Source organism: Corythoichthys intestinalis, chromosome 9, assembly GCF_030265065.1.
Source record: "Corythoichthys intestinalis isolate RoL2023-P3 chromosome 9, ASM3026506v1, whole genome shotgun sequence".
Classification (NCBI taxonomy): Eukaryota; Metazoa; Chordata; class Actinopteri; order Syngnathiformes; family Syngnathidae; genus Corythoichthys; species Corythoichthys intestinalis.
In genome coordinates, this window is record NC_080403.1 from 55,929,833 (window position 1) to 55,956,081 (window position 26,249).

The 26,249-nt window shown below is 37.7% G+C and overlaps 1 protein-coding gene across 6 annotated transcripts in view; it reads left to right on the forward strand.

The window, feature by feature from the left end:
* The window catches only part of LOC130921864 (plasma membrane calcium-transporting ATPase 1-like), a 178,157-nt gene that overhangs the window by 99,046 nt on the left and 52,862 nt on the right, over positions 1-26,249 (forward strand). For 4 of the 6 annotated variants that reach the window (XM_057846205.1, XM_057846200.1, XM_057846202.1 and 1 more), the window contains exons 6-8: positions 1,310-1,435; positions 8,101-8,136; positions 25,680-25,853. In XM_057846205.1, coding sequence (XP_057702188.1) covers positions 1,310-1,435; positions 8,101-8,136; positions 25,680-25,853 — 336 coding nt within the window. The remainder of the gene's footprint in view (positions 1-1,309; positions 1,436-8,100; positions 8,137-25,679; positions 25,854-26,249) is intronic. The other 2 variants (XM_057846203.1, XM_057846204.1) reach the window with 1 other exon arrangement.

Sequence of the window (26,249 nt, forward strand, 5' to 3'; positions counted from 1 at the left end):
ACTGTCCCCAGTGTCCACGCGACATTGTAGCGGCGTGTCAGCCAAGACATCCCCACAATATCCAGAGCTTTTCAGAACTCTGGGCGGCATGACTTACAAACAGCGAAATGAAATAGTAGATGCTGAAGCTATTCTTTTAGCACTCCGTGTTTGCTAGGAGCTAGAGTGGTCATGTGATAACGTCTGTAGAATGAGCTGAAACCAGAGTTGTCCAATAAAGACTTTTCAACCGATATTAGCCAACTCCAGAAATCCGATAGTGATATATGCGGTCGTTGACTGAAAATATCATCGCTAATTGTATTATGATGCCCAAATGCATGCTTTAATAATGATAAATGTAACAACTTCAAGGTTTTTCAAATAAACATTCTGTGAAAAATAAGAGCAACTTCAACTGAAGTTATGGAAAAAGTACCTATACTGCACCACTAGGGGTGTGAACCTCATGGTACCTCACGATACGATAAGATTTACGATACAAAGCTTACGATGAACTCGCGATATGGCGATACAACGATTTTTGATACATGAAATCATTCTCGTATATTCTACAAAAAAACTAACAAACAGAAAATCAAGCTATTGCTACAAGAAAATGTATACATAAAATATTACCTAGCTACGAGAAATATACAAGGCAAGGATGCAACTCGCTACGACGCGGTGAAGAATACACAATGTCAAATGGCAGCAAGTCAATATCTCGGCAAGCCGCCTAGGATCGGTTTATAGACACTGCTGATGAGCTGGAGTTGGATGCAGGTACAATGTTGTGCACTGTGACAAAACAATCTGACCAGCAGCAGAATGTGACAAAATCACGCCAGTGGTCATACTAGCTTCACTTGCTAGCTGGCACAGCTAGCCCAACCGCGTCATCACCCTCAGCGTGCATTGCTCATGTAAAACATAGCGCCCTCTGTTGATCAAAACATGTAATAAACATTTTTAAATCAATGGCAATAATGTATGTGTTTCTAATAACATATTTTAGTAAAAGAGAACAATTGTGGCTTATTAGAGCCTACAAGTCAAAAAGTCTGTGGTTCCCTTTAAGAGAACTGCCAAAAGCAACACTGCTCAAAATAATAACTTGTGATTCTGCATGTACAGTGTGAATGAGCAACAAGGTGCCTGTCAGGCAGTACGGCCCCATGGGCCAGATTGGACCCCCTAGCGGGCCGCTTCCAGCCCACAAGCTGTAAATTTCACACCCTTGCTGGAGAATGATATCATACGCCTAAAAATAGGCCACCCAACCCCACCCTTTTGATGAATGATTTCCCTGATGTTTTTCCTTCACCAGGGACGCACGTGATGGAGGGCTCGGGCCGCATGGTGGTGTCCGCCGTGGGCCTCAACTCCCAGACGGGAATCATCTTCACGCTGCTCGGCGCCAGCGAGAACGACGAGGAGAAGAAGGCCAAAAAAAGTAGGATTCAGACCAAAAAACAAAAACAGAACACAAGTGCATCAGTGTTTTTGTGCTCATTTGGACTTTTTGTCAGCAAACTCAACAACTTTGAACTTTGATCTGGATTTACACTGACGTTCACGGAGGACACGATCACTTAAATATGATGGACAATATGTAAGCGTAAATGTGAAAAGTTTCAAATATGATTAAAATTAGAGATATAAACGTTAAATGTAATGTTCGACAGATATATCGGGCCGATATATGGCTGTTGCGCATTCATTCGCTGTCAGCCCTCCCACTTCAAATGGCTTGGACGTCTATCAATGTCAATGGCAGCCCTGAATAAACACCAGGTGCTTTGACATTGATTAAAATAATCTTTCAAAATTCGGTTGAGAAATAAACTTGTTATAGCTAATCATTTTCATGTAAAATGCATTTACCGTATTGGCCCGAATATAAGACGACCCTGATTATAAGACGACCCCCTCTTTTTCAGGACTCAAGTTGGAAAAAAACACTTTTTGAACACCAAATGAATTTTTATACAGAAAATAATTACAGTACATCCGAAACAAATTATTATAACAATATATTTGAGAGAAAAAGCATGTTATTTTGCCTCATTCAAATCTTAAAGAGCATACGACACGAGAAAAAAAGTCTTAAATGGCATTATTATGTGAATTAGAATCATATTTTGAGACGATTCGACTATAAAAAACAATTTAGCAAAGCGCAGATGACGAGAAATTAGTCTTTTAATCTGCCGGTTAGCCACGCCTACCATTATAGGGCTTTAGCGTCCCCAACAGGTGGATGACGTCAGCGGTAGACTGGGCTCATCGGTTTTACTATTCAGTCCATTGAGGGGGAATTGTTCAGATCGAGGAAAACGCGACAAAGAGAGCTGCAAAATGTCATTGTTTCAGTCTCTCTACTCCAATATTTTTACAGGATTTTCTTTTTATCCAAGTATTTTTCCCCAATAGCTAAATAAAATGGCTTGAGAAGGACCAGTTAGCCCGCCGAGGGGGAACTATTCACAACGAGGAAAACGCGACAAAGAGAGCGGCAAAATGTCATTGTTTCTGTCTCTCTACTCCAATATTTTTACAGGATATTCTTTTTATCCAAGTATTTTTCCCCAATAGCTAAAAAAATTGCTTGAGAAGGACCAGTCAGCCCGTCGAGGGGGAACTATTCACAACGAGGAAAATGCGACAAAGAGAGCGGCAAAATGTCATTGTTTCTGCCTCTTTACTTCAATATTTTTACAGGATATTCTTTTTATCCAAGTATTTTCCCCAATTGCTAAATAAATGGCATGGTCATGACAAATAACAGTCTTGTGCTAAATGGAATATGAAATAATAAAAATCTATTTATTCAAGACGACATGGCAAAATGACTCCATAATGGTCAAAACTGTCGACTTCACCTTTACTGTCGCACCTCCCGAACGATATTTTATGACACCTAAATCGGACATATGTCATTTCCCTTCCCCGGCTTCGGAGAATGTAAAAAAACCAGAAGGAGTGACAGCTAGCCGACATGCTAACCCGAACCGAGTGATGTTTCAAAGTCTTCGAAGCGGAAAACCACACATAACTAGCTTGGATGATTTGACATGACGACCCGGTTGTCGATTGTCTTCACGGATCGGCAAACCGCCCGGCGGAGAGCAATTTACAGTCCGGAGGAGGGTGGCTGGAGTTGTTGCGCAGCTAACGTGGTGCTAATGAGCATGAGGAGAGCTTTTTACATGCCTATCAATGATCAAACGTAAGTAGTCCTTTATTTAAAGGAAGTTTGTAGTGTTTACTTTGTAATCGCTGTATTCGTATTTGAAATAATACAAAACAAGATGTTTACTCACTTCCTCGTTAGTCCATTGGTCCCACAGTAAATATCCACGGTGAATGGGAACCTTTTGAAACTCCAAAAAGGCGCATACGCCTCTCCCGCATACAGAATGATTTTTCTGCAGCCGTTTGGCTGGCGTGATGCGAAAAATAAACGTATTAATCCGCAAAATCAGCGGAATCCTTCAACCTCATACACAACAGTACACTGTAGCGTGAAGAGGACGTCTTCTACCGTACACGTCACAGCGCCCTCCTCCTCAATGCAAGACCGAAGCCGGAAGTCACTCATTTTCATGGCGCGGGATTCAAAAAACTAAATAAATCTAGCGATCGCTTCCACACACATCCAAGCGGTCCGTATCATTCAGGGGCATAAAATACCGCGTGTATTATGAAATAAACATGCTTTTTCGTGTCACATGCACTTTAATATCTGAACATTGAAATATGTAAACTAAAGTGCAATCACATTCGTAAATGAATGTCTTCTGGTTTTTGAAATGTAAATAAACCAATCTATTGTGATGAAACAACAAAATTGCAATAACTGCATTAACCATCAAAGTGAAGTCTAACTGTGGTCTTGAAACAAATCTGAGTAAGGAAAAACATTGCAATAAAATAATGCAAACTAGTTAAACTTGAGAGTTGCTGAGATCTGTCATGACAGAAAATCGCTTCAATGATATCTGGCGCCGTCTAGACGGCGAATATAAGACGACCCCCACTTTTTCAGTCTTATTTCAGTGCAAAAAACACTGTCTTATATTCAGGCCAATACGTTACTTTGACGGGAACGTCGCCCCAGCCAACATGGCCGCCTTGAGGCCATGACGTTTTTTTTTTTTTTAGTGCTTCTGCCGTGAATTGAAACAAGAATGTACAGTGGGGCAAAAAGGTACAGTGGGGAGAACAAGTATTTGATACACTGCCGATTTTGTGGTTTTCCCACTTGCAAAGCATGTAGAGGTCTGTAATTTGTATCATCAGTTCTCTTCAATTGTGAGGGACGGAATCTAATACAAAAAAACAGAAAATCACGTTGTATGATTTTTTAAATAATACATTTTCATTTAATTGCATGAAATAAGTATTTGATACATCACAAGGTTTGCACACACTGCAGCAGGGATTGTGGCCCACTCCTCCATGCAGATCTTCTCCAGAGCCTTCAGGTTTCGGGGCTGCTGCCGGGCAACAGCTCCCTCCATAGATTTTCGATCTGGTGACTGGATAGGCCACTCCAGGACCTTAAGATGCTTCTTACGGAGCCACTCTTTAGTTGCCTTGGCTGTGTGCTTTGGGTCGTTCTTATGCTGGAAGACCCAGCCACGACCCATCTTCAGGTCTCTCACTGAAGGAAGGAGGTTGTCAGCCAAGATCTGGCGATCCATCCTCCCCTCAATACGGTGCACTCGTCCTATACCCTTGGCAGAGAAGCAGCCCCAAAAAATGATGTTTCCTCCTCCATGTTTCACGGTTGGGATGGTGTTCTTGGGGTTGTACTCATCCTTCTTTTTCCTCCAAAAAGTTCAATTTTGGTCTCATCCGACCACATGACCTTCTCCCATTGCTCCTCTGGATCATCCAGATGGTCAATGGCAAACTTCAGACGTGTCTGGACATGCACTGGCTTCAGCAGCGGGACCTTGCGTGCGCTGTAGGGTTTTAATCCATGACAGCGTAATGTGTTTCCGATGGTTTTCTTCGAGACTGTGGTTCCAGCTCTCTTCAGGTCATTGACCAAGTCCTGCCGTGTAGTTCTGGGCTGATCCCTCACCTTCCTCATGATCAGTGATGCCCCACGCGGTGAGATCTTGCATGGAGCCCCAGAACGAGGCAGATTGACCGTCAACTTGAACTTCTTCCATTTTCTAATAATATCTCCAATAGTTGTTACCTTCTCACCAAGCTGCTTGCTTATTTTCCTGTAGCCCATCCCAGCATTGTGCAGGTCTACAATTTTGTCTCTGGTGTTCTTCGACAGCTCTTTGGTCTTGGCCATAGTGGAGTTTGGAGTGTGACTGACAGTGGACTTGTGGACAGGTGTCTTTTATACCGATAATGAGTTAAAACAGGTGCCATTAATACAGGTATCGAGTGGAGCCTCGTGAGAAGAAGTTAGACCTCTTTGACAGCCAGAAATCTTGCTTGTTTGTAGGTGACCAAATACTTATTTTCCACCATGATTTGCAAATAAATTCTTTAAAAATCAAACAATGTGATTTTCAGTTTTTTTCCCCCACATTCTGTCTCTCATGGTTGAGGTTTACCCATGTTGACGATTACAGGCCTCTCTAATCTTTTCAAGTAGGAGAACTTGCACAATTGGTGGTTGACTAAATACTTATTTTCCCCATTGTATGTCGAACTGCAACATCAAATTGATTGGATGTCTAGTGCCGTTATCGGCAGCCAATGAGTAAACAGCAGATGCTTTGACAATGATAACATAATCTTTCAAAGAATTAAGCTAGTTTTGACCTTATTTGAATGTCATTGACTTTGATGGGAACATCACAGGGCGGCCATGTTGGTAGGGGCGATGAAAGTTCTTTCCGTGCTCCTGCCGTGCATTGAAATAAGTTTGTTACTTTTAGACGTCCAATTCGTTTGAAGCGGGAGGGTTGACAGCAAAGGAACATTTCCTGCCAACCATCCCGCCTCAAACGGAATGGATGTGTATGGTGGTCAATAGCAACACTTACCCGTCTAATACGGTCCAGATTCCTTGAATTTACAAAGACTGCTGCAATTTCCTGATTGATTTTTGATTGGTTGCTATCATTTTTCAGTGTAAATCCAGTCAAGAGTTACGAAATGTCTCCTCGCTTTTTTTTTTTTTTTTTTTTCTGTCAGGTTGACCAATCGTCAGTCATCCGTGCCTTCCTCTTGAATGAATGAGCGAACGAGTGAAATTATCAGTGACGTGCTCTCGTCAGGGGGAAAAAAAACAAAAAAACACAGACCGGCGTTACGCGAAGCAACGGCGACCGCTCGTGTTTGTGATTTGCTTGTGATGACACGCTCTCTATCGTCCTTTTTTTTTTTTTTTTTTTTTTAAAATGTTTTTGTGTGCGCTAATTTGTTTTCCTCGGTTAGCGTTCGAGTCGGTCATTCGGAAAGCGGAGGAATGGACGCGGTGGGCGTTATGACGGACGCCGCCGAACTTTTGATACGTTTCAAAGAAGCAAAATTGACGATAAAATTTTAAATGAATTGATGAATGACTTATTTGTTTTTTCATTTGGATGAAGTGCACAGAAGTTTTTTAAATGTAACGCGGTCCCCATTAACAGCGAAAAACGAGGGATCACTGTGTTTAGCACAATTTTACATTTACTGTCATGGTAAATAAAAAAAAAAATCTACAGAATTTCTAAATTATATATCTAATCTTAAAAAAATGTGATGAATTCTAAAATATGTAAGATAAAAAGAAAACTGAAATGATTTATAGTTGCTGCAATTTTCTAAACAATGCTGAAAAAAAATATGAATTAGTCATTATAAGTTTTAAAATGTTGTCATATATTTTTTAATTTAATTTAACCCTTTGGTGCCTTTTAAAAAAATATGGGATACATTAAAGTACATTAAAATATTTCATAAAATTTATATTTAAGTGTATCATTTATTATTATTTTTAAATATATATATATATTAGATTTAACTTTTACTTATTGAGTTTTTTTTTTGCTATATTTTTCCAACTTATATTTCTATATTTAGCATTTGTTTTTAATAAATAATATTTTGATCTGCTTATGTACAAATAATATATAAAAATAAATAAGAATGTATATATTATAATATATATGATAAAAATGTATCAAATGAAATAGATTTTTTTTAAACAAAATTGATTTTAAAATAGGAAATTAAAAAAATTAGTGCATTTTTTTCAAATTTACTTTTATTTGTCATTATAATTGTATATACATATATTGTCTATTCTTTTTTTATGTTTTGTTTTATGTGAATATTGTCTTTGTTTTTATGAATTTAATTTTAATTATTTTGTATTTTAAAAAGGGATGTTTTGTCATTATTTTTAAATTAGTTTTACATTATCATTATTTTTAAAAAATTTTTTATTCATTTTTTAAATGGGGAAAAAGTAAATATATGGAGTTTTTTTTAACAAAAAAAAAATATTTTCACATAATTTTATATTAAAACATGAATATTCTCTTTATTATTTATATTTTTATCAAATTAATGTTATTTATTGTGTTTAAAAAAAAAGGGGGGGGGTATTTTGAGTACGGAAATTTTACATGAGCCCCCCCCCAATTTTTCATTCATTATTTTTAAAGGTGGGAAACAGTAAAAAAAAAAAAAAAAAAAATTGGGGTGGGGGAGAAAATGTATATGATTTTTTTAAAATTAAAAAATATACATATTCTTTTATCCAGCCATCCATTTTCCATGCCGCTTTTCCTCACGAGGGATATATTAAAAAAAAAAAAAAGTTTTCTATATTTTATCTATTTGTTCATCGTAAATTCAGGCATCAAGTGGTTAACATTGTTAACACATTCATAATTGTAAGTGTGTCTATAATGAAATAATTATTTCACCCCCAAATTTTTTTATTCACTTCACACACGTCTTATCGGCCATTTTGTGATTGGTTGGGCTTGCGCGTCCGTCTCTCCTCCGATTGGTCCATTCCTTCTGCCGCCGCCCACACGCACGCACGCACGCACGCACGCACGCACACGTAGATGAAGAAGTTCTCCTTCAGTTTGATTTTTTTGATCCATCTTCTCAGCATTCCGCCCTCTCTCTCTGTCCGAACAGGTAAAAAACAAGGACCCCCCGAAAATCGCAACAAAGGTAACCCCCTCCATTCATCCACCTGTCGCTCTGTCCCGCCCCGCCATCTTCCCTTTCCTCCCCCTGTCATTTCCATCCAGAGGCAGGAGGGGGCGCTCTTTCTTACGCTTTCCTTAACATTCCTAAAAACCGTTTTCTCGCTTTACCCGGGTGCAACATAACACCGCTGTTGTCACAGTGAGGTTTTTGTTCATCCAAACGAGTTGAATGTCTAGCACCGTCCATGGCAGTTAAATGTGATTTATCAACTTATTGATTAGCAGATCGTTATGTTTTGATAGTCGATAAATCGTTTTGAGACATTGTTGGCTTCAAAATTGTCTCCTTTTTTAAGCCTATTAATTTTGTTTAAGAAAAAAAAAGAATATTTTGACTATCGAAATTTTACATGAAAAAAATATTTCATTCATTTTTTTAAACGTGGTCTTTGGTAAATATATATGTATATTTTTTTTTAACAAAAAATTTCCCACATAATTTTATTTAAAAACGTGAATATTCTCATATATATTTTTTTAAAAATGTCAATATTCTGTTTTTTTTTTTTTTTTTGTGTTTTTATTTTTATTTTTATTTATTTTATTTAAAAAGGATATTTTGGATACAAAAATTTTACATGAATAGTTAAAAAAAAAAATCTTTCATTTTTCAGGAAACAGTTGTTTTTTTAATTAAAAAATATATGCTCACATAATTTTATTTTTAAAAAATGAATGAATATTCCATTGATTTATTTATTTTTATCCAAAAATATAATTATTCTCATAATTTATTTCAAAAAGGTGACTATTGTCTTTTTTTTATATTTCTATATTTTTCTTTAATTTTAAAACATTAAATATTCTCATATATTTTTATTTTTTGAAAAAAAGTGAATTTTTTTCTTTATTTTTTTATTTTTATGATTTTTTTTTTTTTTTTTTTTTTAAACGGGATATTTTGACAATGGAAATTTTCATGTAAATTTGAAAAAAAATTCATTTTTTAAAAATATGGGAAACAGTGAAAAAAAAAAAAAAAATATATATATATATATATATATATATATATATACATTTTAAAAATCTAAATATTCTCACTTTTTTTAAATGTGAATATTTTCTTTAGTTTTACATTTATACATATTTTTATTTTAAATATTATCATATATAATTTAATTTACAAAAATGTGGATATTGTCTTAATTTTTTATTTTTATTAATTTTATTTTATTTATTTAGTTTAAAAAAAAGGGATATTTTGTATACAAAAATTTTACATTAATGTATATATTTCTTTAAATAAGTAGCTCTGAGTCGAAATGGATTAGACATCTATTGCCGTCAATGGCAACCAATGAGGAAAACAAACCCTGAAACTCATGAAGATAAGAAATGAAACTGCATTTGAAAAAATTAAGTTTATGTAAAAAAAAAAAAAAAAAAAAAGGTCCTGTATCATATTAAAAGATATAAACTTGAAATTGATTGTGTTTTAAACTGAAATGTTTTACATCAATACATGAATTTAATCAGGGGTAACACATAAAATTTATTTTAAATGATTTCTAAAATGTAATTTTTCTTAATCGTTTATTTTTAAATGATTTTTACTTTTCATTTTGTCATACGTTCATTTATTCACCGTTTGAATTTTATCATTTTAATTCAATCGTTCGCTGCTGGTCCAAATGGATCGGACGTCTATCGCCGTCAATGGCGGTGAATAGGTGAGACGTTAGCATGGCGTTAGCGTGAGACCTGAACAGGGACATCAGGGTTTTATTTCCTGCTCGAGCGCCGCCGCCGCAACACCTCCTGTGGTTTCGGCATCTGCTGCTCATACTTCAAAAATATTCTTCAAAAATCATTCGGGGGGGGGGAACCTTATATAATAAATTAAACAAGAAATGTTTTTTGTTCATAAAAAAAAGTTCAATAATTTAAAAATGAATTATCATTCGAAAAATTAACCCCACAAATGAGCATTTGTTAGTACTGCTTAACAATACCATCACAAAGTATTTTTAAAAATACCAAAATAAATACAATGAATTAATAGAGAAATATTTTTTGATGAAAAAGAATTTTTCAGATATAAAATTAAATAGTAATGATAACATACATGTTTTTTTTGTTTTTTTTTTTATTCGAAACAAATATAATTGTAGCTATTTTAAAATTAGTTGGGGAAAAAAATCAATAATCTTTGTTTACATCCAGGTTTTTGCTCTTTCAGATTGAATTGAATTGTTGAAAAAACTACTGCACATGCTGCTTCAAATTCACGGTCCAGTTCCTCTGCTCCCTGCTGGTCATAATAGGAAATGTGCCAGGATTATGTTTGGGGGGAGGTGACACAATTCAGGTAGTCCCATGTTTACAAACGAGTTCAGTTCCCTCACTGGCAATGTAACCCGAATTCCCTCTCAAATCGGAATGAACCCTTTAAGTCCTCCTAATTACCCCTTCTCAAAATAACTATCCAAAAACATGTATTATATGCAGGAGTGAAAGTGGGCCGGAACTGTCCAGTACGCCGTTCCGGTAAAAGATTCGCCGCCGGAACGGTGCTTTGAAAATATGACTCCATATGTCAAAACCACATGTTTAAAAAAAAAAGAAAATAATCTACTAACGTCAGATTTACGTACACAAGAGTTAACAACAAGCATAATAATGTCCTTATGTAGCATAATCAGTTTCTAGTAGGGCTGTCAAACGATGAAAATTTTTAATTGAGTTAATTACAGCTTAAAAACTAATTAATTGTAATTAATCGCAATTCAAACCATCGATAAAATATGCCATATGTTTCTGTAAATTATTGTTGGAATGGAAAGATAAGACACAAGATGGATATATACATTCAACATACGATACATAAGTACTGTATTTATTTATGATAACAATAAATCAACAAGATGGCATTAACATTATTAGCATTCTGTTAAAGCAATCCATGAATAGAAAGACTTGTAGTTCTTAAAAGATAAATGTTATTACAAGTTATAGAAATTTTATATTAAAACCCCTCTTAATGTTTTCGTTTGAATAAAATTTGTAACATTTTCAATCAAAAAATAAACTAGTAGCACGCCATTGTTGATGTCAATAATTACTTACACAACGCTCATGGGTGCTGAAGCCTATAAAATCAGTCGCACCCAAGCGCCAGCAGAGGGCGGCAAAACTCCATAAAACACAATTAACAAGTGAGCGTTTCACTGTACCGTCATTTAAATCTGTCTGAGCGGGGCATCTGCATTAATTGCGTCAAATATTTTAACGTGGGTAATTTAAAACATTAATTAACGCCCATTAACGCGATAATTTTGACAGCCCTAGATTCAACCGATAATTATTACCATATTGGCCCGAGTATAAGACGGCCCTGATTATAAGACGACCCCCTCTTTTTCAAGACTCAAGTTTGAAAAGACTTTTTGAACACCAAATGAATTTTTATACAGAACATAATTACAGTATATCCGAAACAAATGATTACAACAATATATTTGAGAGAAAAATCATGTTATTTTGCCTCATTCAAATCTTAATATCTGAACATTTAGATATGTAAATTAGAGCTGAAACGAATACTCGAGCAACTTGAGTAACTCGAGTTTGAAAACTGATCCGAGTAATTTTATTCACCTCGAGGAATTGTATTATTTTGCCAGCTCTAAGCATCACATTTTGCCCGGACTACTTTTCATGCACGACAACACGCTGACGTAATGTGCGTAGAGGAAGAAGCAATTAAAAAAAAAAAAAAAAAAACTACTGCAGCCGACAGCCGCTACAAACTACGCCGACGTTGCGAAAAACTACGCCCGCATAATGCTAGCGCAGTAGCAGGTAGTGTCTGATGCGTCTCATAGATATCGCATGCATTTAGAACTAGATGCAAAATGACAGACTCGGCCGCGTCTGAGCAGCGTTAGTAAACAGCCGCCATCTTTAAGCAGTAGACGTAATAAATAATAATAAATAATCCCCCAAAAATCCAGCTGTGGCCATTCACAGCTGTGTCTTGACACTCAGTGATACATGCTACTTGGAGTTTTTGGATCGAAACAAATAGGGCTGCAGCTATCGAATATTTTAGTAATCGAGTAATCGGATAAAACGTATTTTTTAGGTAAAGAGCAATTATAAATATACTAGGGCTGTCAAAATTATCGCGTTAACGCGCGGTAATTTTTTTTAAAAAATTAATCACGTTAAAATATTTGACGCAATTAACGCACATGTCCCCCTCAGACACTATTCTGCCTTTTGGTAAGTTTTACAGCAAGCCTTTTTGTGCTGTCTAACAGCGAACTCTTGTGGTCGCTTTGCGACATGGTTTATTTTTTTCTTGCCAGTTCAATATGGCTGCACAACGTCTCGGGCTGATAATGTTGTGCTTATATGATCCTTGGACAAGATTTGTCCGTAAGTATGGTTGTTGTAAAGAATGTACATATTATGTTAGTAAGCGACATGTTCTATTTTTTGTATGAGACGCTTTTTGTTTATGTTTAGTGAACCTGTATAGCGTGCTAAGCTAACGTTGTTGCTAATGCAATGCTTGTGTACTTTTTTTGGGGAGTTTTACTATGGTCTAAAGAGGACAATGGTTTGAGGCCATTTTATTAATAAATCAGATGAAAAAGGAAGAAGTCTGATTATTAAGGCGTCGTTCACTAGCTTTGGAAAAAGTAGATGCTTCGGAGTGAGGACAGCATAGACAGATTTAAATGACAGTAGAGTGAAATGCCCACTACAGTCCTTATGTCCCATATGTTGAATGTAGAGTGGGGAGAACAAATATTTGATACACTGCCAACGGGTTTTCCCATTGGCAGTGTATCAAATACTTGTTCTCCCCACTGTATATATCCATCTTGTGTCTTATCTTTCCATTCCAACAATTTATTTTACAGAATATATATATAATTTACAGAAAAATATGGCGTATTTTATAGATGGTTTGAATTGCGATTAAATGCGATTAATTACGATTAATTAATTTTTAAGCTGTAATTAACTCGATTAAAAATTTTAATCGTTTGACAGCCCTAAAATATACCTGACAAAAAAAGACATTTCATCTAAAATAGAACCATTTTCAGTAAATAAATGTCTTTATTTTCGATGTACATTGTTGAAAACAGCCAGCAATTGCCTCTCAGATGTGACTAGAATAAAAAAAAAAAGACCAATTCACTGCTTTCACTCCAAAAACTTTTAGACCTTATAAAAAAAAAAAAAAAAATTCTTACCTAAAAATGCCATTATGCTTGATAACACACATCACTTAAAAGTTAGGTGTTTTTCCCACGTTTCAATTGAATTTCCATTTGTGTCAAGCCATTTTTAAGTTCCAGTTAAGTTTTAAGTAAGTCTCAACTGTAAATCCTGATAGGATTTTGAGTTTTTGCGGTGTTCAAATTGAATTAAATGTATTGTAACATATCAGGTTATAATATGGCGGGGATATTTGCATCCGTTCCTGAATGCACCACGTGACGTGCGGGGGTGAGGTAGGTGCGGGAGAGCAAGAGACGTGCCTTCCTGTTGTTGTTGTCGTTCCACAAGTTCGCAAAAAAGAAATAATAGCAACCTAACGACGCGGGTGATTCTTTGTCAACGTTACAGTATGATACCTGCTGTATTGGAGCACATTAGGGACCAGTGCTACTTGGTGTTTTATCCAGCAATGACTACTGAGCTAAAATTGACAGTTAGCATTATTAAGGTTTTATTTTACACCCTCATCACTCCACAATGCTATGTTATGTTAAAGCCTGTATGTAAGACACGTTAGCCACCCATCGACAGTGGTCTTAATAGAAACCTAGCCCTCCGCAGGGCTAACAATACGTGAGCGGGTGACAGTAACGTAATCTTATTTATTAGCGCTGAGAATTATACTGCTTTAAGATGGCGGCTGTTTACTAACACCGCTGACTCTGTCATTTCGCATCTAGTTCAACATACATGTGATATCTATGAGACGCATCAGATGCTACCTGCTACCACCGTAACGTCATGCAGGCTAGTTTTTAGCAACGTCGGCGTAGTTTGGAGCGGCTGTCGGCTGCAGTAATTAAAAAAAAAAAAAATTGCTTCTTTCTCTACGCACGTGACGTCAGCGCGTTGTCCCGCATTAAAAGATAAAAAATACGTTTTATCCGATTACTCGATTAATCGATAGGATTTTCAGTCGATTACTCGATTACTAAAATATTCGATAGCTGCAGCCCTATTTGTTTCGATCCAAAAACTCCAAGTAGCATGTATCACTGAGTGTCAAGACACAGCTGTGAATGGCCACAGCTGGATTTTTGGGGGATTATTATTTATTATTATTATTATTTATTACGTCTACTGCTTAAAGATGGCGGCTGTTTACTAACGCTGCCCAGACGCAGCCGAGTCTCTCATTTTACATCTAGTTCTAAATGCATGCGATATCTATGAGACGCATCAGACACTACCTGCTACCGCACTAGCATCATGCGGGCGTAGTTTTTAGCAACGTCGGCGTAGTTTGTAGCGGCTGTCGGCTGCACTAGTTTAAAAAAAAAAATTTTTTTTTTAATTGCTTCTTCCTCTACGCACATGACGTCAGCGTGTTGTCGTGCATGAAAAGTAGTCCGGGCAAAACGTGATGCTTAGAGCTGGCAAAATTAAACGATTCCTCGAGGTGAATAAAATTACTCGGATCAGTTTTTAAACTCGAGTTACTCGAGTTGCTCAAGTATTCGTTTCAGATCTAGAAACGAAGTAGGTAAGCGATAATATCTCGTTAAAGTCATGGCGTCTGTAATTCTGTTCTCGCGTGCTCTCACCTCCAGATAGGGTTTTGCTGTTTAAAGAAAATTTTTTTTTTTTTGAAATGCCCTCCTGCTCAAAATTTTTTTTTCTCCCAGAGAATTGAGATTTTAAGCTTTCCAATGATGTATCACTGTCTCCATCCATGTACCCGTTTATAATGCGTACCATGATTTTACAAGTTGATTTTGTGGGGAAAAGAAGTGCGCGTTATATTCGGGAAATTATTGGTAAATAAATGGTATGGTCATGACAAATAACAGGCTTGTGCTAAATGGAATATGAAATATGCCACCGGAGTTAGTCCGGTTTTTGACATTTCCCTGCCCCGGCTTTGGAGACGGAGAAAAGAGCGTAAACAAAACAGGAGGGCTGTCACTAGGCGACATGCTAACTCAAACCGAGCAGCTCTTCCAAGTAGGGCTGGGCGATATGCCCTTAAGTACGTGTCACGGTAAATTGAGCGGATTTACCTCGATATGAAAAATGACGATAAATTCGGCCAAGCGGACTGTTATATAATTTGAAAATTTGAATCAATGCATGGAATGCATATAAACCGTTTCTCATTAAATTTATTTACCAGCTTTCAATTTTACAATTGCACATGCAGTCTAAACATTAAGTATAAAAAAAAAAAAAATTGTAAACAATAAGAATTCTAGTGTGAACATGTATAACAGCTTGTATGACTTGAAAAATGTACACTTGAAAAATGTACTTTATAAAAATCAATCTGACGACTGTGCAAACATGTCATTGTAACAGAAATGACTTGCAGCTTTAACAGTACACCTCAGACAACTTATTGGTAATGGCTGCTGTGACATAATTATTCAACACAAGGGTTTACGTCGAGGTTTCAGGTTTTTTTTTTTCCCAGAACATTTTTTAATACATGCACCCCCCACACAGACACAACCAGATTAAAGCTGTATTGCTCTGATGCCAATGGAACATTTAAGATTTTATGATGGCAGAATAAAGCAAACACATACAGAAAAATAGCTGTGGCCATTAAACTGTCATATTATATAAAGGCTTCACTGTTGGATTATACTTTATGCTGAGTGCTTTAACATCATGAAAGCTTTCAGAGAAATCACAGAGATACTGTCAAGTTCAAAAATAGACCCTTAGGTAGACATTTGTAAAATTACCCAAAAATAAGGAGAGAAGACACTCGGTTTTCTTGGCCAAGGAGAGCAAAGAGGGACTAGACAGAGAAATGCTAGATTACGCTGTATAGTCACCAAATTTGATCTAAGGAAAAAACCCTCCTTGCTCTAGAAGGGTGCCGCCCTGAAGGGAGGGGGAAAGCAAGCTGGAGACACCCATGTGATTTTGGTTGGCTATGTGTGAGCATGTAGGTGGAACTAACTAAATACACGTGTGTAAGCAAGGGCACAGGTAAAGTGGTCAGAATGACCCAGACACTTCAGTTATGCAACGCTGCGGCCATGGAAGATGTCCTCGAATGGAAGATTGTCCTCAAAAGTCTAGACGAAAGTCCAGACGTAAGATGCTGAAGATGTCCTAGAAGGTCTGGTTACGCAATGTTGCGGCCATGAAGCAAGGCAGTTGTCATCCCGACCCTTTTTAACACTTTGTAACACTTAAACATTATACCTAGTATAGCAAGCAATAATCGTTTACTGGTTATATCAAATAAGAAAAAATATGGCAATATGTATTATGTATGTATTAGGTATATATGAACACAAGCAAATATTCAATCAATCAAGCAAATATTCAATCAACCCTCGATAATTAACTCAACAGATACCAAATAACGCGGCATAATGATTGCTACATGAAGTCCGTGCCCAGTCCACTCATTAATTTCAGCCGTCTCGACAAGGTTAGAGCCGCAATCCGACTCCATCACGTTCATTTTTACTGTTAGCCGCTAGCGTTAGCCTGTGGCTTGGCTACCAGAATAAAGCACTGAAAGCATCCTCTCCTGAAATCGTGAGAACCAGGGAGGACAGTGGGTGAAAGCCTGTCTGGAACCCGCCAAGAGTTTACTTAATGTCGGGTGAAAGTTTGGCAAAGCTCCCTTAAGCCCGACTCCATCACGTTTGCTTGTAGCGTTAGCCGCTAGCGTTTGCCTACCGGGCTTCTGTTTGTTTGGCTTCCTGAAAACCACGTGACTCCATACGTAAGCAGACTGACTGCTTTCTTAAAGGGGAATGAACATAACCGAACAACACACAGTCAAAGCGGGATGAAAAGACTATATTTTCTTGTTTTATTAAATTACCGAATTTACCGACATGGTCAAAATGACGTCGGTCAACGTGAAGAATTTCGGTAACGGTACATTTACGGTTTACCGCCCTGCTCTACTTCCAAGCCTCTTTCTCGTCTTTCGAAAACGAAAAGTCACACAAAACTACCCCGACTCATGTCACACACGGCGGCGTGGGTGATTGTCTTCGCCGATCGGCCAGCCCCCGACGGCGAGCAAGGTACGGCTCGTCATTCTGCTGCGGCCCCAGCAGGCAGGCAGTGCTTGTCGCCGGGTTAAACAAATCATCAAAGCAGCAAAATTTGAGTTTCTAATCGAATTACTCGATTTAATCGATTAATCGTTGCGTACACTCGAGTTGCACCCCGGGAGCGAGACCGGAGCCGCCCGTCTTTTTCCTCTTCTCGCTTTGGTTCTTCGCAAGTCGTTGTTCAAGACTTTGATGTTGTCTGTTCAGGGTGGTCTTTCCTCCTCCTCCTCCATCCCTCCCACCCACCCAGCTGTCGTGGTTCTGCATCGCTGTGGTTTTTCGGGTGGTCCTTTTTCAGTTTGTCGTCTGTCTGTGGACTTGCTGTCATTTGATTTTGTTTTCCTAATTGTTCAAACACTCGCACAAACACACGCACACGTCCCATGGTGCCGTGCTGTGATTGGTCGGTGGGTCTCAGTGTCGCAAAGTTGAATGTGTTGTGCTCGACTAAAGCTCCGCCGCTTCCTGGTTTGAAAGTCAACCCATCCAGCTTCCTCATCCCAGTGACGCCTTCTGTTTTTGCTGTGTTATTAACATACAAACGAAACGTCCATTTTTTTCAATGGTTTTTGTCAGAACCGGGGAGCGCATTGTTTGATTTATGACCGCCGATTGCCTTAAACAGGCAATGAAAATGCCAAAACGTGAAAAGGTCGTAACGTTCGCGGTGTTCGTGATTTAATTGTTTAAAGCTCACGCTTGTTTTGCGTGGGGTTTATTAATCCTTCTGCCGTTTGATTTCGGCTATTGATTTTCATCGTGGGTCATAAATCTACCCGCGCATTCCTCGTTGACGTGAACTAAATTGTTTTCTTCTGTCAAGGGTGAATGCAGTTTAAAAAAATAGGCACTGGCGAAATGAAGTCCAATGCATCAGATGATCAATTAGCCGAAAAATGGTAATTTAAAATACAACGCAAAGACTGATTAGATAACGAACTGTGACAAGTTTTCTATTCTCTGGTGATTCACCACAATTTTACAACATGCTTGACTCACATTGACAAAAATGTTCGCAAATTAAACAAAAAGAGGATACATTATATAGAGGCAAACATGACCTTAATATGGCTGCCTTAAACCAAAATGGCTGACTTCCTGTGTCTTTTTGGCAATGGCTTCTTGACTTTTTTTGTGGGTCTACTCATGATAGACATGTCTACCAAGTTTCTTGTTGCCAAGACAAAACGACTTTAGGGGCTGATTTTTGTTTTTGAATCACAAAGCAGCTCTAAAAATGATAAACATTTTCAAGAAATAGCCAATTTAAATGAAAATGGCAGCCTTCCTGTGTCTTTTTGGCCATGGCTTCTTGAGACTTTTTTTGTGGGTCTACCAATGATACACAAGTCGACCAAATTTCGTGTTGCTAATTAAACTGGTTTCAGGGGCTGATTTTTTAAAAATCTCAAAGGGTCTCTAAAAATGACAAACATTTCCCCACAACAGCCCATTTAAGTGACAATGTCAGGCTTCCTGTGTCTTTTTGGCCATGGCTTTTTGAGACTTTTTTTGTGGGTCTACCCATGATACACATGTCTACCAAATTTCGTGTCACTAAGACAAAATGGCTTCAGGGTCTGAATTTTTAAAAATCTCAAAGGACCTCTAAAAATGATAAATCTTTCCCCAAATAAGCCAATTTAATCGTTTTTGGCAATGGCTTCTTGAGACTTTTTTTGTGGGTCTACCCATGAGAGACATATCTACCAAATTTCATGTTACTAAATTAAACTGGCTTCAGGGGCTGAATTTTTAAACGAACAAAGAATCATGGCTAGCCAGACCCATAATATGGCTACTTGGGCAAAACGGTAGACTTCCTGTAACTTTTAGGACATGGCGTCTTGAGACTTTTGGTGGGTCTACCCATGATAGACCTGTCTACCAAATTATATGTTACGAAGACAAACTTAATTCAGGGGCTGAATTTTTAAACATCGCAACGGACCCCTAAAAATGATAAATATTTCCCCAAATAAGCCAATTTAATTGAAAATGGCAGCCTTTCTGTGTCTTTTTGGCAATGGCTTCTTGAGGCTTTTTTTGTGGGTCTACCCATGAGAGACGTATCTACCAAATTTCATGTTACCAAATTAAACTGGCTTCAGGGGCTGAATTTTTAAAAGAACAAAGAATAATGGCTAGCCAGACCCATAATATGACCACTTGGGCAAAATGGTAGACTTCCTGTAACCTTTAGGGCATGGCGTCCTGAGACTTTTTTGTGGGTCTACCCATGATAGACCTGTCTACCAAATTATATGTTGCCAAGACAAATTGACTTCAGGGGCTGAATTTTTAAAAAATCTCAAGACCCCTAGATATGATGAATATTTCCCCAAATAAGCCCATTTAATTGAAAATGGCAGCCTTTCTGTGGCTTTTTGGCAATGGCTTCTTGAGGCTTTTTTGTGGATCTACCCATGATGGACATATCCACCAAATTTCGTGTTGCTTAGACAAACTAGCTTCTGGGGCTAAATTTTTAAAAGGCCTCTAAAAATGATAACTATTACTTCCCCAAATAAGCCAATTTATTTGCAAATTGCAGCCTTTCTGGGTCTTTATGGCAATGGCTTCTTAGACTTTTTTTGTGGGTCTACCCATGATGGACATATCCACCAAATGTCATGTTACTAAGTTAAACTGGATACAGGGGCTGAATTTTTATAAAAACAATGAAAAATGGCTAGCCAAACCCATAATATGACCACTTGGGCAAAATGGTAGACTTTCTGTAACTTTTAGGGCATGGGTTCTTGAGACTTTTTTGTGGGTCTACCCATGATACACATGTTGACCAAATTTCGTATTGCTGAGTTAAACTGGTTTCAGAGGCTTAATTTTTAAATGTCTCAAAGGATCGCTAAAAATGATATACATTTCCCCACAACAGTCCATTTAAATGACAATGGCAGCCTTCCTGTGTCTTTTTGACCATTTCTTCATGAGACTTTTTTGTGGGTCTACCCATGATAGACATGTCTACCAAATTTCATGTTGCTAAGTTAAACCGGTTTCAGGGGCTGAATTTTTAAAAATCGCAAAGGCTATCTAAAAGTGATAAACATTTTCCCAAAACATCCAATTTAATCTAAAATGGCAGCCTTTCTGTGTATTTTTGGCAATGGCTTGTTAAGGCTTTTTTGTGGATCTACCCATGAAGGACATATCCACCAAATGTCATGTCAGACAATGAAAAATGGCTAGCCAAACCCATAATATGACCACTTGGGCAAAATGGTAGACTTTCTGTAACTTTTAGGGCATGGGTTCTTGAGGCTTTTTGTGGATCTACACATGATGGACATATCCACCAAATTTTGTGTTGCTTAGACAAACTAGCTTCTGGGGCTACATTTTTAAAGGGCCTCTAAAAATGATAACTATTACTTCCCCAAATAAGCCAATCTATTTGAAAATTGCAGCCTTTCTGGGTCTTTATGGCAATGGCTTCTTAAGACTTTTTTTGTGGGTCTACCCATGATGGACATGTCCACCAAATGTCATGTTGCTAAGTTAAACTGGATACAGGGGCTGAATTTGTATAAAGACAATGAAAAATGGCTAGCCAAACCCATAATATGACCACTTGGGCAAAATGGTAGACTATCTGTAACTTTTAGGGCATGGGTTCTTGAGACTTTTTTGTGGATCTATCCGTGATACACATGTTAACCAAATTTTGTATTGGTAAGTTAAACTGGTTTCAGAGGCTGAATTTTTAAATATTTCAAAGGATCTCTAAAAATGATATACATTTCCCCACAACAGCCCATTTAAATGACAATGGCAGCCTTCCTGTGTCTTTTTGACCATTGCTTTTTGAGACTTTTTTTGTGGGTCTACCCATGATAGACATGTCTACCAAATTTCATGTTGCTAAGTTAAACAGGTTTCAGGGGCTGAATTTTTAAAAATTGCAAAGGCTATCTAAAAGTGATAAACATTTTCCCAAAACATCCAATTTAATTTAAAACGGCAGCCTTTCTGTGTCTTTTCAACCAAGGCTTCTTTAGGCTTTTTTATAGGTCTACCCATGATACACAGGTCTACCCAATTTCGTGTTGCTAAGACAAAATGGCTTCAGGGGCTGAAATTTCAAAAATCTCAAAAGACCTCTAAAAAGGATAAACATTTCCCCAAATCAACCAGTTTAATTGAAAATGGTGGTATTTCTGTGTATTTTTGGCAATAGCTTATGAGACTTTTTTGTGGGTCTACCCATGATAGACATATCTACCAAATTTCATGTTGCTAAATTAAACTGGCTTCAGGGGCTGAATTTTTAAAACAACAAAGAAAAATGGCTAGCCTGACCCATAAAATGGCCACTTGGGCAAAATGGTAACTTTTAGGGCATGGCGTCTTGAGACTTTTTTGTGGGTCTACCCCTGATAGACCTGACTACCAACTTATATGTTGCTAAGACAAACTGACTTCAGGGGCAGAATTTTTAAACATCTCAACGAACCCCTAAAAATGATAAATATTTCCCTAAATAAGCCCATTTAATTGAAAATGGCAGCCTTTCTGTGTCTTTTTGGCAATGCCTTCTTGAGGCTTTTTTGTGGATCTACCCATGATGGGCATATCCACCAAATTTCGTGTTGCTTAGACAAGCTAGCTTCTGGGGCTATATTTTTAAAGGACCTCTAAAATTGATAACTATTACTTCCCCAAATAAGCCAATTTAATTGGAAATTGCAGCCTTTCTGGGTCTTTATGGCAATGGCTTCTTAGACTTTTTTGTGTGTCTACCCATGATGGACATATCCACCAAATTTCATGTTGCTAAATTTAATTGGCTTCAGGGGCTGAATTTATAAACATCTCAACGGACCCCTAAAAATGATAAAGATTTCCCTAAACAAGGCCATTTAATTGAAAATGGCAGCGTTTCTGTGTCTTTTTGGCAATGGCTTCTTGAGACTTTTTTGTGGGTCTACCCATGATGGACATATCCACTAAATTTCATGCTGCTAAATTAAACTGGCTTCAGGGGCTGATTTTTTTAAAACAAAGAAAAATGGTTAGCCAGACCCCTAATATGGCCCCTTAGTCAAAACGGTAGACTTCCTGTAACTTTTAGGGCATGGCCTCTTGAGACTTTTTTGTGGGTCTACCCATGATTGACATGTCTACCAAATTTCGTGTTGCTAAGACAAACTAGCTTAGTAGGCTGAAATTTTAAACATCTCAAAAGATCTCTGAAAACGATAAACATTTCCCCAAAACAACCAATTTAATTGAAAAGGGCAGCCTTCTTGTACATTTCAAGCATGGCTTCTTCAGACTTTTTTGTGGGTCTACCCATGATAGGCACGTCTCCAAAATGTCATGTTGCTAAGTTAAGCTAGCTTCAGGGGCTGAATTTATAAACCAATGAAAGAAAATAACCCAACAGACCCCTAAAATGTTCGACTTACCATGTCTTTTTGGGCTTCCTGAAATTTAATGGCTTCTGGGTGGAAAGCAAGAAGTAAATCTGTTTGTTTTTCCCGTCACACTGCAGAAAATGGTCTGCGTTAAATGTGGGCTATCATTTCCCATGAGCTGTTTTAGTGTCTAAATGAGGAAGTTTTCAACGTTAACCACTTAGCGTCGGATTAACTGAGGTGGCTTTTCGACAAGCGGCGGCGCACGCTGGGAAACGGATCAATGATGCACATCCGCCAGATGCAAATAGGCCGCTTGCTTATGCAAATGAGGCCAAGACTCCCTGTCAGCTTTCAGGGCTGCCAACTGAGCTCTCGTGTGAGACAAATAAACTCCCTGTGTCTTGCATAGACGTGCAGGAAGTCTCAGACCTTTTCGGCCCTGGGACAAGCTGTTAATTCTCCATGCCAACTAACCTTTAATGCTAGACATTTGTCATTTAACATCCCCGGGAATTCTTTTTCAAACTGTTAGTTCTCTGAATTTTTAAAATAATGAAGAAAAACTGACCCTAAAAATATCATTTTCAAACCAAATTGCCATACTTTCTCTGTCTTTTCCGGCATGACTTCTTGAGACTTTTTTCTGGGTCTACTCATGACTGACATACCCACCAAATTTCATGATGCTAAGTCAAACTGGCTTCAGGGGCTGGATTTTTAAAACGACAAAGAAAAATGGCTAGCCAGACCGATAATATGGCCACTTGGGCAAAATGGTAGACTTTCTGTTACTTTAGGGCATGGCTTCTTGAGGCTTTTTTGTGGGTCTACCCATGACTGACATACCCACCAAATTTCATAATCCTGGGTGGAACTGGCTTCAGGGACTGAATTTTTTAAAATCTCAAAGTACTTCAGAAAATGATAAACCTTTCCCAATAAACAGCCTATTTAAATGAACAGCCTTCCTGAGTCTTTTTAGCAATGTCTTCTTGAGACTTTTTTGTGGGTCAACCCATGAAACCAAATTTCATGGTCGTAGGTGAAAGCTGAATTTTTAAAATAACCAAGGAAAATGTAAAAAGTGACATACAAAATGTCTGCTTCAGACCAATTTACCAGACCTTTTGTCCGTGGGCATTTGAGCAAAAAAGTAGACTTTCTTTCTGTTTTCGAGCATGGCGTCTTGAGACTTTTGTGGGTCTACCCATGATAGATATCTCTACCAAATGTCATGTTGCTAAGACAAACTGGCTTCAGGGACTGAATTAAAAAAAAAAAAAAATTCAAAGGATCTCTGAAAATGATAAACATTTCCCCAAAACAGCCAGTTTAATTGGAAATGACAGCCTTTATGTTTCTTTTCAACCAATTGTTCAATTCAACCAAAATTGTGGACTTCCTGTAACTTTTAAAGCATGGCTTTTTGAGACTTTTTTGTGGGTCCACCCATAATAGACATGTCTACCAAATTTCATGTTGCCTGGTCAAAATGGCTTCAGGGGCTGAATTTTTAAACAACAAAGAAAATGGCTAGCCAGACCCATAATAGAGGCACTTAGGCAAAATGGTAGACTTTCTATAACTTCTAGGGCAAGGCTTCTTGAGACTTTTTTGTGGGTCTACCCATAATAGACACGTGTACCAAATTTCATGTTGCTTTGACAAACTAGCTTTAGGGGCTGAATTTTTAAACATCTCAACGGACCCCTAAAAATGATAACTATTCCCTAAACAAGCCCATTTAAATGAAAATGGCAGCATTCCTGTGTCTTTTTGGCTATGGCGTCTTGAGACTTTTTTGTGGGTCTACCCATGATAGATGTATCAACTAAATTTCATGTAGCTAAGTTAAACCGGCTTCAGGTTAGGAATTTTTAAAATGAGAAAGAAAAATGGCTAGCCAGACCCATAATATGGCAACTTTGGCAAAATGGTAGACTTTCTGTAACTTTTAGGGCATGACTTCTTGAGACTTTTTTGTAGGTCTACCCATGATAGAGATGTTTACCAAATTTCATGTTGCTATGTCAAACTGGCTTCAGGGGCTGAATTTTTAAATGTCTCAAAGGACCTCAGAAACTGACAAAATCTCCCCAAAATGACCAATTTCATTGAAAATGGCAGTCTTCTACTACGTTTTTAGGCATGGCTTCTTGAGGATTTGTTGTGGATCTACCCATGATAGACCTCCTCACCAAATTTCATGGTGCTAAGTGGGACAGCCTTCAGGGGCTGAATTTTCTAAATAAATTAAATAACTAAATAAACAATGTGCTTCAAACCAATTTGTAGACCTGTACGTTAATACTACTTCTACTACTACTACTATTGCACTTTATTTGTGAAGACAGTTTTAATAATGACCAATCCTTGAAGGTACATCTTATACACCGATGCGCCTTATTATGCGGAAAATACAGTCATTAAAACTGGTGTTTCCAGGATGGGCGTAATGGTACAAAATAGCCGCGGAACTAAGACTCAAGTCGTAGAAGTAATAGAGTAGTGCGCAAAGTTCAAGGCTCTGTGTTGTAATCCGCTGTTGTGTGTATTCCGTCGGCTGCTCTTCATCATAATCTGGCGTGTGTGTTTTGTGAGCGTACGTGTGTGTCCTCCGATGTAAAGAAGAGACCGTGAAATGCCGCGATGAACAAAGCTAGCTGAAAAAAGGACGCGGGGCCGACTGGCGGGCACTAAAAAGTCGCTGCTGGCTAAAAAATATAAGCTAGTTTTTCTTTCCTTCCTCGCTAACCTTTTCTCTGCCTCTCTGCCCTTCATCCTCACAACCATTCACGCATGCCGCACACGTTCATCCCCACCCGCTTTTTTTGTTTTTTGGGGAATTTCGGCAGCCAAGACCCAGGACGGCGTGGCCTTGGAGATCCAGCCGCTGAAAAGCGAAGAGGCGGCCGAGTCGGAGGAGAAGGAGGAGGTCAAGCCCGTCAAGAAGGTCATCGTGCCCAAGAAGGAGAAGTCGGTGCTGCAGGGGAAGTTAACCCGCCTCGCCGTGCAGATCGGCAAGGCCGGTGAGTTCCAATCGGTTACCGAAAAAAAACCTCACTCTCCATAACATTCTTATGAGTGATTATTAAACTTCCACTTTTTGCAAGATCTAAAAACATTCTTTTAAATGATAAATTCAACACAACAGTTAATAGAATGTAAATTTTCATTCTTATTCAATTATTATTGTTTTTTTATCCATTGAAAATCAAGCAGTACTTCATTTAGTATTTCAATAATGCACTACACATTTTCATGATTAAAATGACAAATTTTGCAAGATCTAAAAATATTTTTTCAAATCATTAATTCTCATAATTCAATGTAAATGAGCATTCTAATCCAATTAAAATGAATTGTTTTATCCATTGAAAATAAGCAGGACTCCATTTATTATTTCAATAAGGAGAATGAATTCT